This window comes from Empidonax traillii, unplaced genomic scaffold, assembly GCF_003031625.1.
Source record: "Empidonax traillii isolate 1590-97213 ecotype Southwest subspecies unplaced genomic scaffold, ASM303162v1 scaffold514:size563947, whole genome shotgun sequence".
NCBI lineage: Eukaryota > Metazoa > Chordata > Aves > Passeriformes > Tyrannidae > Empidonax > Empidonax traillii.
The window spans coordinates 356,078-368,042 of NW_020955707.1; the positions used below are offsets into that span (position 1 = coordinate 356,078).

The following is an 11,965-nucleotide window of genomic DNA, read 5'->3' on the forward strand; positions in this document are numbered from 1 at the left end:
CCATACTATTTAAATATATTTTCACTTCATGACTGGATTCACATTGCTTACGCTGCCTTTTTGCTTGAATTCTAGAGCTCACGAAAATGACATCTCCACTAGAAAATGCCACTATAGCATTTGTCCTGGCATACAGTTTCCAGTACATCAACAAAAACGTGTGCACAGCAGGCTGACGGAGAAGACTTCCTATGGAGGATGTTGTCTCAGCAGAAGATGCATGGATAACTGCCGTGATGTATATTCTCACAGCATTTGTATCACACTGAGGGACACTAACAGCCCCTTTAAATAAATGAGAGATGCTTTTAAAGCAATGTTCCCAGTGCTCCATCACATCCTTCCCATATTGCACATTCGTGGTTCCTCTGTAGCAATTCCATGATCTATTCTTCCACATGGCAGTATTTGCTTTCTCAGTTCAACTTTTGACACATGAATACTGTGGGATTTGGATGGTAATGGATAACAATGCAAACCTGGAATAATCAGTAATGACTGCTTAACTTCCAGGTGTAGAAAATAAGTTCCTGTAATGTCAATTAAATTCACCATATCTCAAACACACCTGAGCTCCATGAGGTGCTTCGAACATGGAAAAACTGATAATCACATTCCATCTAAAACCCTCCACTGCAATTAATAGAAAATACTTTAGGATCTGGAAAGCATGGACTGAAGGCATGGGCACGCAAGGTCTTCAAGGCGTATCTTGTTGCATACACTGTTAAAACTGGACAATGCTTGACAAAAATAAAAGCATGTGAAAAGATGCTCATCTGCATTACAATGGCATTTACAGCAACAACACCTGTTATACATGTAATTCTACTTTTTTTGGTCTACTGTATTGCCTCCAATAATGAAAACTGCAATTGCCATTCTCCCCTAGTTACACAAGTCCTGATGGAGACCTGGAGAGGAAAACTCATGATAATTTGTGCCATGAATGCGGGATCATTTGCCTCCAATCTATATATTCCATTAGCAAGACTGAACTTGTGAAATGTGCTTCTCAAAGATTCCTGGCTGTAAACTTAGAGCACACAGTTGGAGACCACCATGGAAAGATTGCACTGCCTCTCAAAACAATGTATACCACTAACAGGGAACACATTACACAATGCCAACAATGTGGATATTACACAACCAAACATTTCTATTGCTATTACAGTCTGCTGTATTTTGTCTGATGCTTCCAAGAGCATTAAATTAGAAGGGTAAGTTTTACTGGCAGGTCAGAGAGTAAGAAGATTAGGGATGCTACTTCCTGATTTGGAGAAGCCAAATCAGATCCACAAGATCCACTTCCAGAGCACGATCAGATTCCATACGACTAAAAAGTTTTAGAAAAGGTGCCTTTGCATATTGTGCCATAGTCATAGTAATGATTTGCGCTGTTGTGAACAAACAGAACTTGCCTTGTAAATTGATGTTAGTTACTTTTTACTTAGAGGACAGACTGCCAAGTAATGTGGGAGAAAGGACAGACGGTCCTTGTTTGTTCTGGAGTTTAAATACACAGTGATTTTCATTAACCTTAATATTTGCAGCAGTAAGGGGAAAAAAATCTATCCGGTTTTACTAGGTAAAGGCAAGATGAAGTTTTTAAGACAGTCTACACATCAGTGTAGAATACTTCACATTTTTATAGTGGTTTGTACTCCAAGAGACTATAGTTTCAGCCTGGGATGAATTATCTACGAGGAACAAAACAGTGACTCATAAATCTGAAAGTTTTATTCCACACTGGTTTCAGGTCGGAATTTGTGGCCTTAGAATTGTAATACTGCTTTGCTACTTATCTGGTTTAGTCCATCTTACTTTGATACTGATGTGTTTCACTCTGTCCTCATAGATTTATTTCTGTGTGCACCTGCTGCTGGCAACAACAGTAAAAGTTTCTGCTTTTCCTCACTTCTTTTTCCTGCAAATCAAGGTTGGCTTTTCCACAGGTATGTGGATGGTGTAGCTGAAAGTGCAAGACTTCATATAAACAGCTATTCCCAAGTAGGTACATGAACCTAGCCCCCAGGAAACTATAAGAAGCAAAATATAAGGTCTTCCTATGAAGATCACCAGACCTTCTTTGTTTCACTGGTGTCAACAGCTTCACATACCACAAGTACTTTAGGGAGAACATTCAAGAACAGCATTCCAAAGTTCAGATCAGTGGGATGGGATTTGTCTGGGTCCTCAGCAGATGCCATGCCAATTTAAACATAGTTAATTTATTATGAGCAGCAATGATCCAAGCAGATATATTATTCATAAGAACATCAAAGATCCAAGGAAGAGGACCACATAAAATTACTTGTTTCAGGTCTCTCTGAAGAGATGATTGCACCACGAGAGAACTCTGCAAGCCAAGATGTTCTACAAACTGGTAGAGAGCCAGACTAAAATACAACCAGATTTATGCTTAAAAACAGACAAGGCTACTCCAAGTAATTATTTTATATTTAGAGCATGTGATGGACGTATCAGAAGTCCATTCATAACATCACATCTATGCTCACTTGACAGATAATTTGCATAAGGTCAGACAAGCTGAATGCAAGTTACTGGGTTTCACGGAATGATCCTTTGTCATCTTTGCATATGCTCAGGTGCTACTCAAAGCATAACATACATTAACTTAGCCACTGCACTAACGTTACAAAATTACAACCATCATAACAGACCCAGGGCTTATAGAAAGGTCAGTGCTCAGTAACCTACACTGCATATCAATGCATCACAATGCATAAGTCTATTACTTGCTAAATCTAGGTCATTACAAAGAACAAATTGAAGGCCAGACAAATGATCACTGAAAACAGCAGCAATGGAAAGGTGAAAAACAGAAGGAAGGAGGAAGAAGGGGAAGGGACAGAAAGGGAGGTTAAGCTCTTGTAGATGGAGTGAATGAAAAAAGAGGCAGGGTGTCCATGCAATTACTCACATGCAATATAGCCTTCAAACACATGACTTCTACAGACACAATAGTTCAGACCTTGCTTTAAGCTTTAAGTCTGAGTTGGTTCAACTTCATCTATAAATTGACATAAGCAAGTTAAGCAACTTTAGGCCCACATGACTTGATTCAACTTGATACTACCACATCAATTTAGCTACATGATATGAACAGCAGGTTTAGAATCCTGGCCTGTTAAACTTTAGTAAAACCACAGTTACTAACTAGGACCACGTCCCATCACCAGCATATAAAACACAAGTCATTTACTGACAACAGATTAAAGTGGTCTCTGGAGCAACGACCAAACAAAACTTTGACTCTTCTTCTCCAGGCAGAGGCATTGTTTGAAACTCATGTTTACATGATGGAATGCTACCCAAGGAAATTAAGCAAGCAGGTAAACGATGTCCCAAAACCAGCCTCACACAGTCTGGGTGGTGTTATCCATAGGTGGATGCTCTAAGTGTCAGATTACCTGTATTAAAGGAGCAGAAATTGCTACCCATAATGGAGCAATGCCTACTTTGAGTCTGACAAGACCCAGTTCCTAAAGAGGTTTCAAGGATGTGAATCCCAAGCAGAATCAGATACACCTTCATCCTCACAGCTGAAGGGCAAATGCTTATGCCCTCACCCTCAGATGTGCCAGCTTCGGTAGTTCTCCAGCTCACGCTGATTACCATTCTAGGCACTGGCGGTTTCTTTTAAGCAAGTAGCAAGTGCAGCTACTTAATTCAGGGCTGACAATCTTGCTTCCAGGAGTGAGTGTTGTAATGCTGAGTATAATATCTTCGCACATCCATTTGTGAATTTAGCTATAAATACTAGGCCATGAACAAATTAAGAGAGTGTCACCGTACTGGGTTTGCATGGCCCGGTTTTGGTAGAGTGGATGGGGCTACAGGGGTGGCTTCTGTGAGAAGCTGCTAGAAGCTTCCTCCATGTCCAACAGAGCCGATGCCAGCCAGCTGGCAGCTGTGCCCATGGAGGTGTACAGAGGTGCAGAGATCCACTTGCAGCCCATATAGGAGACCCATGCCAGAGCAGGTGGATGCCTGAGAGGGCTGTGAACCCATGAGCAACCCATGCTGGAGCAGGGTCCTGGCAGGGACCTGCAGACCCACGGAGAGAGGAGCCCATGCTGCAGCAGGTTTACTGGTGGGACCTGTGACCCTGTGGGGGACCCACACTGGAGCGGTCTGTGCCTGAAGGATTGCACCCTGTGGTAGTGACCCACATTGAAGCAGTTTGTGGAGAACTGTAGCCTATGGGATAGACTCACACTGGAGAAGTTCATGGAGGACTGCCTCCCGTGGGACGGACCCCGTGCTGGAACAGGGGACTCCTCTCCCTGAGCAATGTCAGGAATAACCTGTGATGAACAGACCACAGCCCCCCTTCCCCACCTCCCTGTACTACAGCGAGGGAGGATGTAGAGCTTGGGAAAGAGGGAGGGGTGGGTGAAAAGGTGGTTTTAAGATTTATTTTACTTCTCATTATTCTGCTCTGAATTTTTTAGCAGTAAATTCAATCCATATTCCCAATCAAGTCTGTTTTGCCCTTGATGGTATTTGGTAAGTGATCTCTCCCAAACCTTCTCTTGAACCATGAACCCTTGGTTATATTTTCTATCCCCTGTCCACTTGTGGAGGGGAGTGATAGAGAAGCTTTGCCCTGTCATCCAGCCAGGGTCAACCCACTACAGCACACACAATGCCAAAAGACAAACACCTAGAATAATTAATCACCCAATTACATCCAATTCACTGTTGAAAATACATATCTACCCAGTACAAATCAAACCTATCCTGCAGCCAAACACCACTTCCAAGCCTGAAAGATGTCTGCCAAACACCAAAACCAAATTAAGTACAAAGCAGATTTGTAATACCATTCAGCTCTGAAATACTTGACAAGCCTCGGTTTTAAAAAGGTACAGATTGGATTTTCCATAGTTAAGATAAACACAAATGCTAATTTTGGCTTCCTAAAGATATTTATTCATAGTTGAACATTAACATCTGAACAGAAATCTGCAATCACACTGGGATAATCTTTCAGTGATGTTTCTGTTTAAACTGAAGTCCACAGTAGCCACATGTTCCAGTCTTTGTATCTTTGTCCTGCAAAAATATAAAAATAAAACAGCTGCTATTTTCACTTTAAAAAAAACTTACAGAAATTACAATTTTTCTCTTATTTATTTGTGCTATCTTAAAACTGATCAGCATAGCTGAAGGACTGAGGTTAATCTTATTTGAAACACTGGAAGAAAAAATTATGGTATGAGGTTCATGCTTTGTTTCTTTATCCTATGCAGTTTCCCTTCTGCGAGACTTTCAGCTACGAGGCCTAATTTCAACAATATAACTTTGAAGTCAAGCCAAGTGATATCTCTTCAGCAATAAAGGATCCTCTTTCCAAACTGGACACCTTAAGCCAGTTCAGTTATATCTGCTTCAATGTTCTGAAAAGATCACTTCATAATTATTTTAATACAGAATAAAATTTGGCATTTCCAAGACAGGAATTTTGGTCAGTAACAGAGTTACTGTTAGCTACAGGAAGGAGGAAATTTCAGTGGGAATCTGTGAGAAATGCTGAAATAAAATGTTTTAGAGAAAAGAAGCAGTTACTGCTGTATAAAATTTTATTATTTTCCAAATGATACAAGAGATACAAGACAGTCAAATACGAATCTTCTGTTATTTAGCAACATAACTATTTGCAGTCATGCAACAAATTAAACTCATGGTTCCCCTTCCTTAATACAGGATTCAAAGCCAAAAATCCAAACTACCCTCCAATCCCAAAAGCCTAGATTTCAATTGTTAGGAGTAAGGGAAACAAGCTGATCTAATGCCATTCTCTCTGTTTGCAGACTTTAGCTTTCACGATCTAAATCAGACATCTTGTAATTTGATTATTAACACAAAAAAGACCTCAAAATTCACAACAAACTAAAGCATGCTTCAAGAAGAGGGTGGTACAGGTCAAACAAATCAACATTAATGTAATTGAACAATAGTGTGCTACACAAGTTAAGGCTGGAGAACACTTCACAAGCTAAGATTGAAGCTTCCTAAGTGTTACAAATCAGAACCTCGCAGCATTTGACTTTGAATAATGTCAAACAAATCATCACAAAGTTCTTTTTTCAAAACAGAAATGCTTGTGGTTATAGTTAGGAGTCACAACAACACTAAAGGACACCAGCTCTCCCCTACCATTCTTTTGGGCAATAAGCAAATGTCAGAGCAAGCAGAGATTTTAAGACATCTGGAATCAGGGTCTGCCTGAGAACAGTACTTAAGAAACAGGTCATCATCGGTGATTCCACTAAAGTCATATAATAGTAGCCTCAATATTTTTACTCTTTAGAACAAGAATACACTTATCACTACTTCACTTAATGTCTTTAAAAAAAAATATTTTCCTATTAATCAAAATTTCAAAAAGAAATTTCTGTGACTTCAAATAAGAGCCTTCTAATTCTTCCCATTTTATATTAGGCAACAAATAAAATGAGCACTTCAAGTGGTTATTCCTTTTACTTGGTTAAATTAACATGACAAAAAGTAGATAATCTTACAAACAATTTACAGGCAAAATATGCTGTAGGTAGAATAAAGATATTACCAAGTTTATGTATACTTTAGGATGTCCCAAAGCTCCACCACCACCATCGCATGATATCACTCTGCTTTCAACTTCACTCACAGGCTGCTCTGCTATCAAATCAATTGCAAAATTCTTGTTCACCTGTAGGAAAAAGAGAGAAATTTTCAGATACTTTCCCCACTCAAACAGAAAGCAATGGATATTTGCTGCCTTAAAAGCAGTTCCAGTACAGCCACTTTGAGAAGTTACTGCATAGGTTTTCTCCCACCTTCTCAAACAACCCTGTGCCATAAGCCAGATCAACGTACTACACACTAAACTCTAAAAAAGTAATCCCCTTCCCCTGATAAGACAGGCCACACCAGTGCTTGAGTTTATGTGACCCAAGCAGATTCAGCAGAAGAACAGAGCAGGAGCAAGCAGACAAGAACAGAAGATATTTAACAAACACTGTCTTTGTATTCTGCTTTAGTGACTACATGATAAAACTGTAAAAGAATCACTGCTGATAAACTCAAAAATAATTGTGAGACAAGTAAGGTCAGGCATTTAGAGTCTCTAACCACACACTTTATTCTATCACACACAGTAATCTCACAAAAACATGAATGGGATGCATAAAAACAAGTCAGAAAGACAAACTGTTCATCGTTAGAAAAAAGAAAAGCCTCTAAATGTCACTACACCACTCTGTAAATCCATCATATTCACTTCCTGAATACGCACATCACTGACATTTAGGGTTTTTTCCTAGAGCACACCTGCATGACCTGGCAAATGTAACCATCTCTGGACAGGCAACTTTTGCCTCAGCACGAACTACAGCACTCCAATAGACTTCACGACAGCACTGAGCAGACAACTACCACCACAGCCCAAGTAAAAATACTCCAGAAGGGGCCAGCTTTTTCAAAGGCAATGTTAAACACACATGAGTATCAAATATGTACACCCAAAGAAGGCACCATCTACTGCTCTGTGTATAAAGCTCATAAACATGCTGGTATCTGAATGCGGATGAAAGTCTTGGGAAACAGACGTCTATTATATTAATCCTCAAGAACTACAGCGGTATTCTTATATAGTTCCAGCACACTCTTTATCTTTCACCAAGTCTCTAATTAAGTCTCCCTGAAATCTGCATTTTTGGTACAGAAGTGGAAAAAGTCACTTTCGCCAGCAACAAATTTGTCTTTACCAAAAGAAAATGACAGCTTTAAAAAGTTAACAAAAAATTAAGTTTTGGTATTGAAGCAATTCACAACATCAAGAACCCTGCTGTCTTGGCCTGTGTTGTCAAGTCATATGTAATTTTTGCCAAACTGCATGGGCTTTTACTGCTTCTTTTATTAATGCTCAAAAACATGCATCTTTGATTTCATGGTAAAGAAGGAAGGAGATAGCACCATGATACCCCTTTGCTTCAAGCTCTGATCACAAGCCAGACTCAACCACCTGGCCCATACTGCAGGCAAAGAGAAGAAGTGAGGAGAAAGAACAGTCAACAGCATCGCAGGTGAGCTTTTGCTTCAGAAACAAGACAACATTCAGACTACAGACATAGATGTCAAACCCTGTCAATACCAGCAGCTGAAACACACTGTGGGACAATGGCAAAGCCCCTACAGAGAACACCCATTTATAAGCAAAGATGAGGATCATTTTAAGTATTTAAGGTGTAAATTTGTTCCCAATTTCACAATTAAAACTTAGCATTAAACCTTGCTCGGCAGACTTAAAGCTTGACTTTTGCTGGAGAAGCAAGAACCGGATTGAACTGAAAACCCTAGGTGTTACACACCACACAGAGTCTGAAATCACCTGATGGCCAGGCACATTAGAGGGACCCTGCCCTGTGGAGAGTTAGGCTTAAGAAGCATTTCCTATGAACTTACAGAAGTAGCACAGAAACAGGCAGTACACTTGGAAGAGACCTCCTTTGCCAACTATCCTTCCAGAAGTAAGCTAATTCAGCATTTTAAGTGGCATTTTCATTTAATTATTTTGCATGTAGAATCCCCATTTTTGCCACATAGCATGAGCTAAATTGTATCCATGACACAAGGAGGTGAACTCCATATGAAAACTTGAAAATCAGTATAATTAGTTCAGCTTAATTTGAAGAGAATAATTACATGCAACTATATTAAAAATCTACCATATCTGATATTTAATGCCTCCACTATACATAAACATTAACACTAAAGCACTGATCAGAGGCTCAGGCATCGAGAACTACAATTTAGATGAAACTATTTCTCTCCCAAAGGCCAGCTGATCCCTGATGGAGCTGTACTGGTTGATCATTTGAGAAAACCCAGTGTTAAAGGACTTAGCAATGACATTAAAAACATACGAAAAGTTTCTTTAAACAAAATCGGTTCCAAGCTTAAGATGCTCAAATGCCTACAACTTCAACAACCTAAATGCATGCACTGATCAGGTGTAGAGCAAGTCTTGAGTTTCCCAAGTTTGTCAAAATAGGAAGGTAGACAGAAGACACTAAGCTGTCTTAACAAAGAATTTTCATTGTAGTGAAAAAAAACCCAAACCACTGGAACTCAAAATCTAAACCAGTTTGGTTCATTTTGGCTGGGGTTTTTGGGTTTGGTTGTTTTCTTGGTTGTTAGTTATTCTGGGGATTTTTTGGTTTTTTGTTTTTTTTAATGCCAATCAGGTTGAAGACATCAGGTACAAAGGAAAAAAAAAAAAACACAACAAAAAACAAAACACAAACTACCCCCTTGTCTATAAGAAAAAGAATGATTTACCTCCTTCTGTCGTCCAACAAATCTAACTCTTCTATAATCCTTCTCATCGTATACCTACAACATAGAATAAACTTGATTTTATTTAAATAGCAACAACTATAAACAAAGAACACAAAGGCTCACAGACTAAATAGTTCGAACTGTTTCCTTGGTTTCAAGTATTATCATCACCTTACAAGTATGTACTATACAGGAAAAGTAGTTTCCATTTCTCTCACAAAAAAATAAATTTCACGTCATAAGGTAGAAAAGAAAAGGAATCTAGTGGTGTGGGGGTGTGGCATGAAAGCCACTAAACACAAGCCTTAGTTCTCATCATACAGGTGAACACAGATTTATTACTCATAATGCCTTTCCTTGATATCCCACTGTCATCTAGAAGGCAAATCAAAGTAGGAAATTCAAGTTTTGTATTTATTTATGTTCCGCTAAGTAACCACAGGGAGAGCCTTCCCACCTTATATCCACCAGTCGTGCCCCTCTCGCATTTCCACAGGGTAGGTGCCACACGAGCCTCCCCGGCTCGCACACTCAGTTTCTCCATTTAAGAGATAAAACGGAGTTACAAGGCAGTGACACAGGGGTACCTCCCACCTGTCAGCTCCTCGGCTGGCTCAAATGCCGGGTTCAGACCGGAACGCCCGGTAATGCCAATGACCCTGTCCTAATTAACAGGTTTGGTTTTTGGTTTTTTATTTCTGAAACCTGGGAACATGTCATCCAAGAACACTGATTTCCACGGCGCCTGCTAAACGGAGAATCACAGAGAATCGATCATAGGTCGGAAAGGACTTCTGAGACCGTCGAGTCCAACCACTGACCCAACACCACCACGGTCAACCAGACCACGGCACCGAGCGCCACACCCAGTCTTTCCTTAAACACCTGCGGGGAACGGCGACTCCGCCACCTCCCTGGGCCACTCATTCCAACGTCTCATCACCCTTTCCACGAAGGAATTCCTCCTGGTGTCCAACCTAAGCCTCCCCTTCACATCACAGCACGCCAGAGCGCTGCCCACAGCCCCAGCACACCATCTCCCCGCGGCGCGCCCGCCGCCCTCCCCGGCCAGCGGAGGGGCAGCAGCGCCGGGCCCAGCGCGCTCACCTGCCCAGTGTGCGTCACCAGCTCGCCGGTCTCAGAGACCCGCACGCCGTAAGGCCGAACAGCGGCGGTGACAGCGGTAGCAGCCTCGGGACGGGACAGCAGCGGGCGGACCCGCCGGCCCAGGCAGCGGAAGGTCGCGGCGGGCGCCGCCATCTTCGTCCCGGGCACGTGACTCCTGGCGGGCGGGCGGGGCACGGCCCTGGCCCCGCCCCTTCCCGGCCTTGGCACCGCCTCTCCCGGACCCCGCGCGCGCTTCCGGCTGCGGGAGGGAACGCGTGGCGGCGGTGAGTGCGGGGGGAGCGGCGGTGTGGGGTGTCTGCCTGCCTACCTACCTACCTACCTACCTACCTGCCTGCCTGCCTGCCTGCACCGCGGAGGGGAGAGGCAGAGGGTACCGGGGCGGGTGTCTTCACCTTTGCTTTGTCCCCACAGGGCACGGAGCATGCTGTCCCTCCTGGCCCGGGCCGCCGCCGCGGCGGGCCCGCTGCGCTCGCTGTGCCGCTCGCCCTTGTGCTCGCTGGCCCCGTGGGGCCGGGTGGCGGGCGGCAGCGGCGGGGCCCCAGCGCCGTACCAAGCCCCCCGTGGGCTGCTGGCCGTGGCCCCGCCGCCCGGGCCGCCGCTGCCGGCGCTGGTGGCGGGGCTGAAGACGAAGACGGTGCTGAAGAGGCGCTGCAAGGATTGCTACATCGTGCGGCGGCGCGGGCGGCTCTACGTGTACTGCAAGACCAACCCCCGGCACAAGCAGCGCAAGGGGTAGAAGTGAGCCCGGAACCGTCCCGGCGGGCACGGAACCAGCGCGGCGTTCGCCGGCCGGACCTGGAGCCCCCCTCGCTGTCCGGGACCGCGGGCTGTCATCCGGCTGGCTGCCCCCTGGCTTCAGAGAGCCTTCTGCCGGGGGCATGGACCGCGAAACGTAGCGGGGGATAATGTTTCATCCTAACCCAGACGCAGAGCGAGTTAAGTTCTGGACGGCCCTTGCCGTAACTCAGACCGTGGATGCTGGGAACTGAAATGGGAAGACAACTCCCAGGACCTGTCGTCATCTTAGTCGTGAAGCCTTACTTAAAATCGCCTCGCTGCTAAATTAGCAAGGGTGAAATTGAATCATCGGAATCTGAGGTGCATTACTGTTTAATTAAAGCAAAATGAAAATAAACTCAATTCTTACAATATACAATGATTTCTTTTCCTTAAAAAAAAACAAACAACCTTAGATGTTGAAAGCTGTGATAACCAACAATAGTTTCAAAATCAGGTAGACTCTTAAGTAGCAAATGATACAAAATATGTCACATTAAAAAATAATGTTCTAGCTTTTGCCTTGCTTCCTAGGTGAGGTAGAAATTTCTTTTGACTGTTGAGTTACAGCAGACATAATCCTATGTAGCTTCAGTAATGCCAACGTAAATAACCCTTTCTGCTTATCACTGGGTTTTGAAGGGAAATGGTGGTACTTTAGTCAATATAAGGTAATCAACACTTCCTAAAGTTTTATTGTCTTAAGTAA

General features: G+C 43.0%; 2 protein-coding genes across 2 annotated transcripts; one reads left to right on the top strand and one right to left on the bottom strand.

Annotated features, from left to right (window-relative positions):
- Window positions 1-4,936: 4,936 nt before the first annotated feature.
- NDUFS6 (NADH:ubiquinone oxidoreductase subunit S6) lies at window positions 4,937-10,631 on the bottom strand. Its single transcript, XM_027896736.1, has 4 exons — window positions 10,459-10,631; window positions 9,352-9,405; window positions 6,599-6,721; window positions 4,937-5,082 (listed from the first exon to the last, which is right to left on the bottom strand). Exons 1-4 carry the CDS (start codon window positions 10,609-10,611, stop codon window positions 5,017-5,019), a joined length of 396 nt encoding a protein of 131 aa, XP_027752537.1. The 5' UTR covers window positions 10,612-10,631; the 3' UTR covers window positions 4,937-5,016.
- A 60-nt stretch (window positions 10,632-10,691) lies between these two features.
- MRPL36 (mitochondrial ribosomal protein L36) lies at window positions 10,692-11,616 on the top strand. The gene is made up of 2 exons (XM_027896737.1): window positions 10,692-10,742; window positions 10,891-11,616. The coding sequence occupies exon 2, from the start codon at window positions 10,901-10,903 to the stop codon at window positions 11,213-11,215; it is 315 nt and encodes a 104-aa protein (XP_027752538.1). The 5' UTR covers window positions 10,692-10,742; window positions 10,891-10,900; the 3' UTR covers window positions 11,216-11,616.
- The last annotated feature ends 349 nt before the right edge of the window (window positions 11,617-11,965 follow it).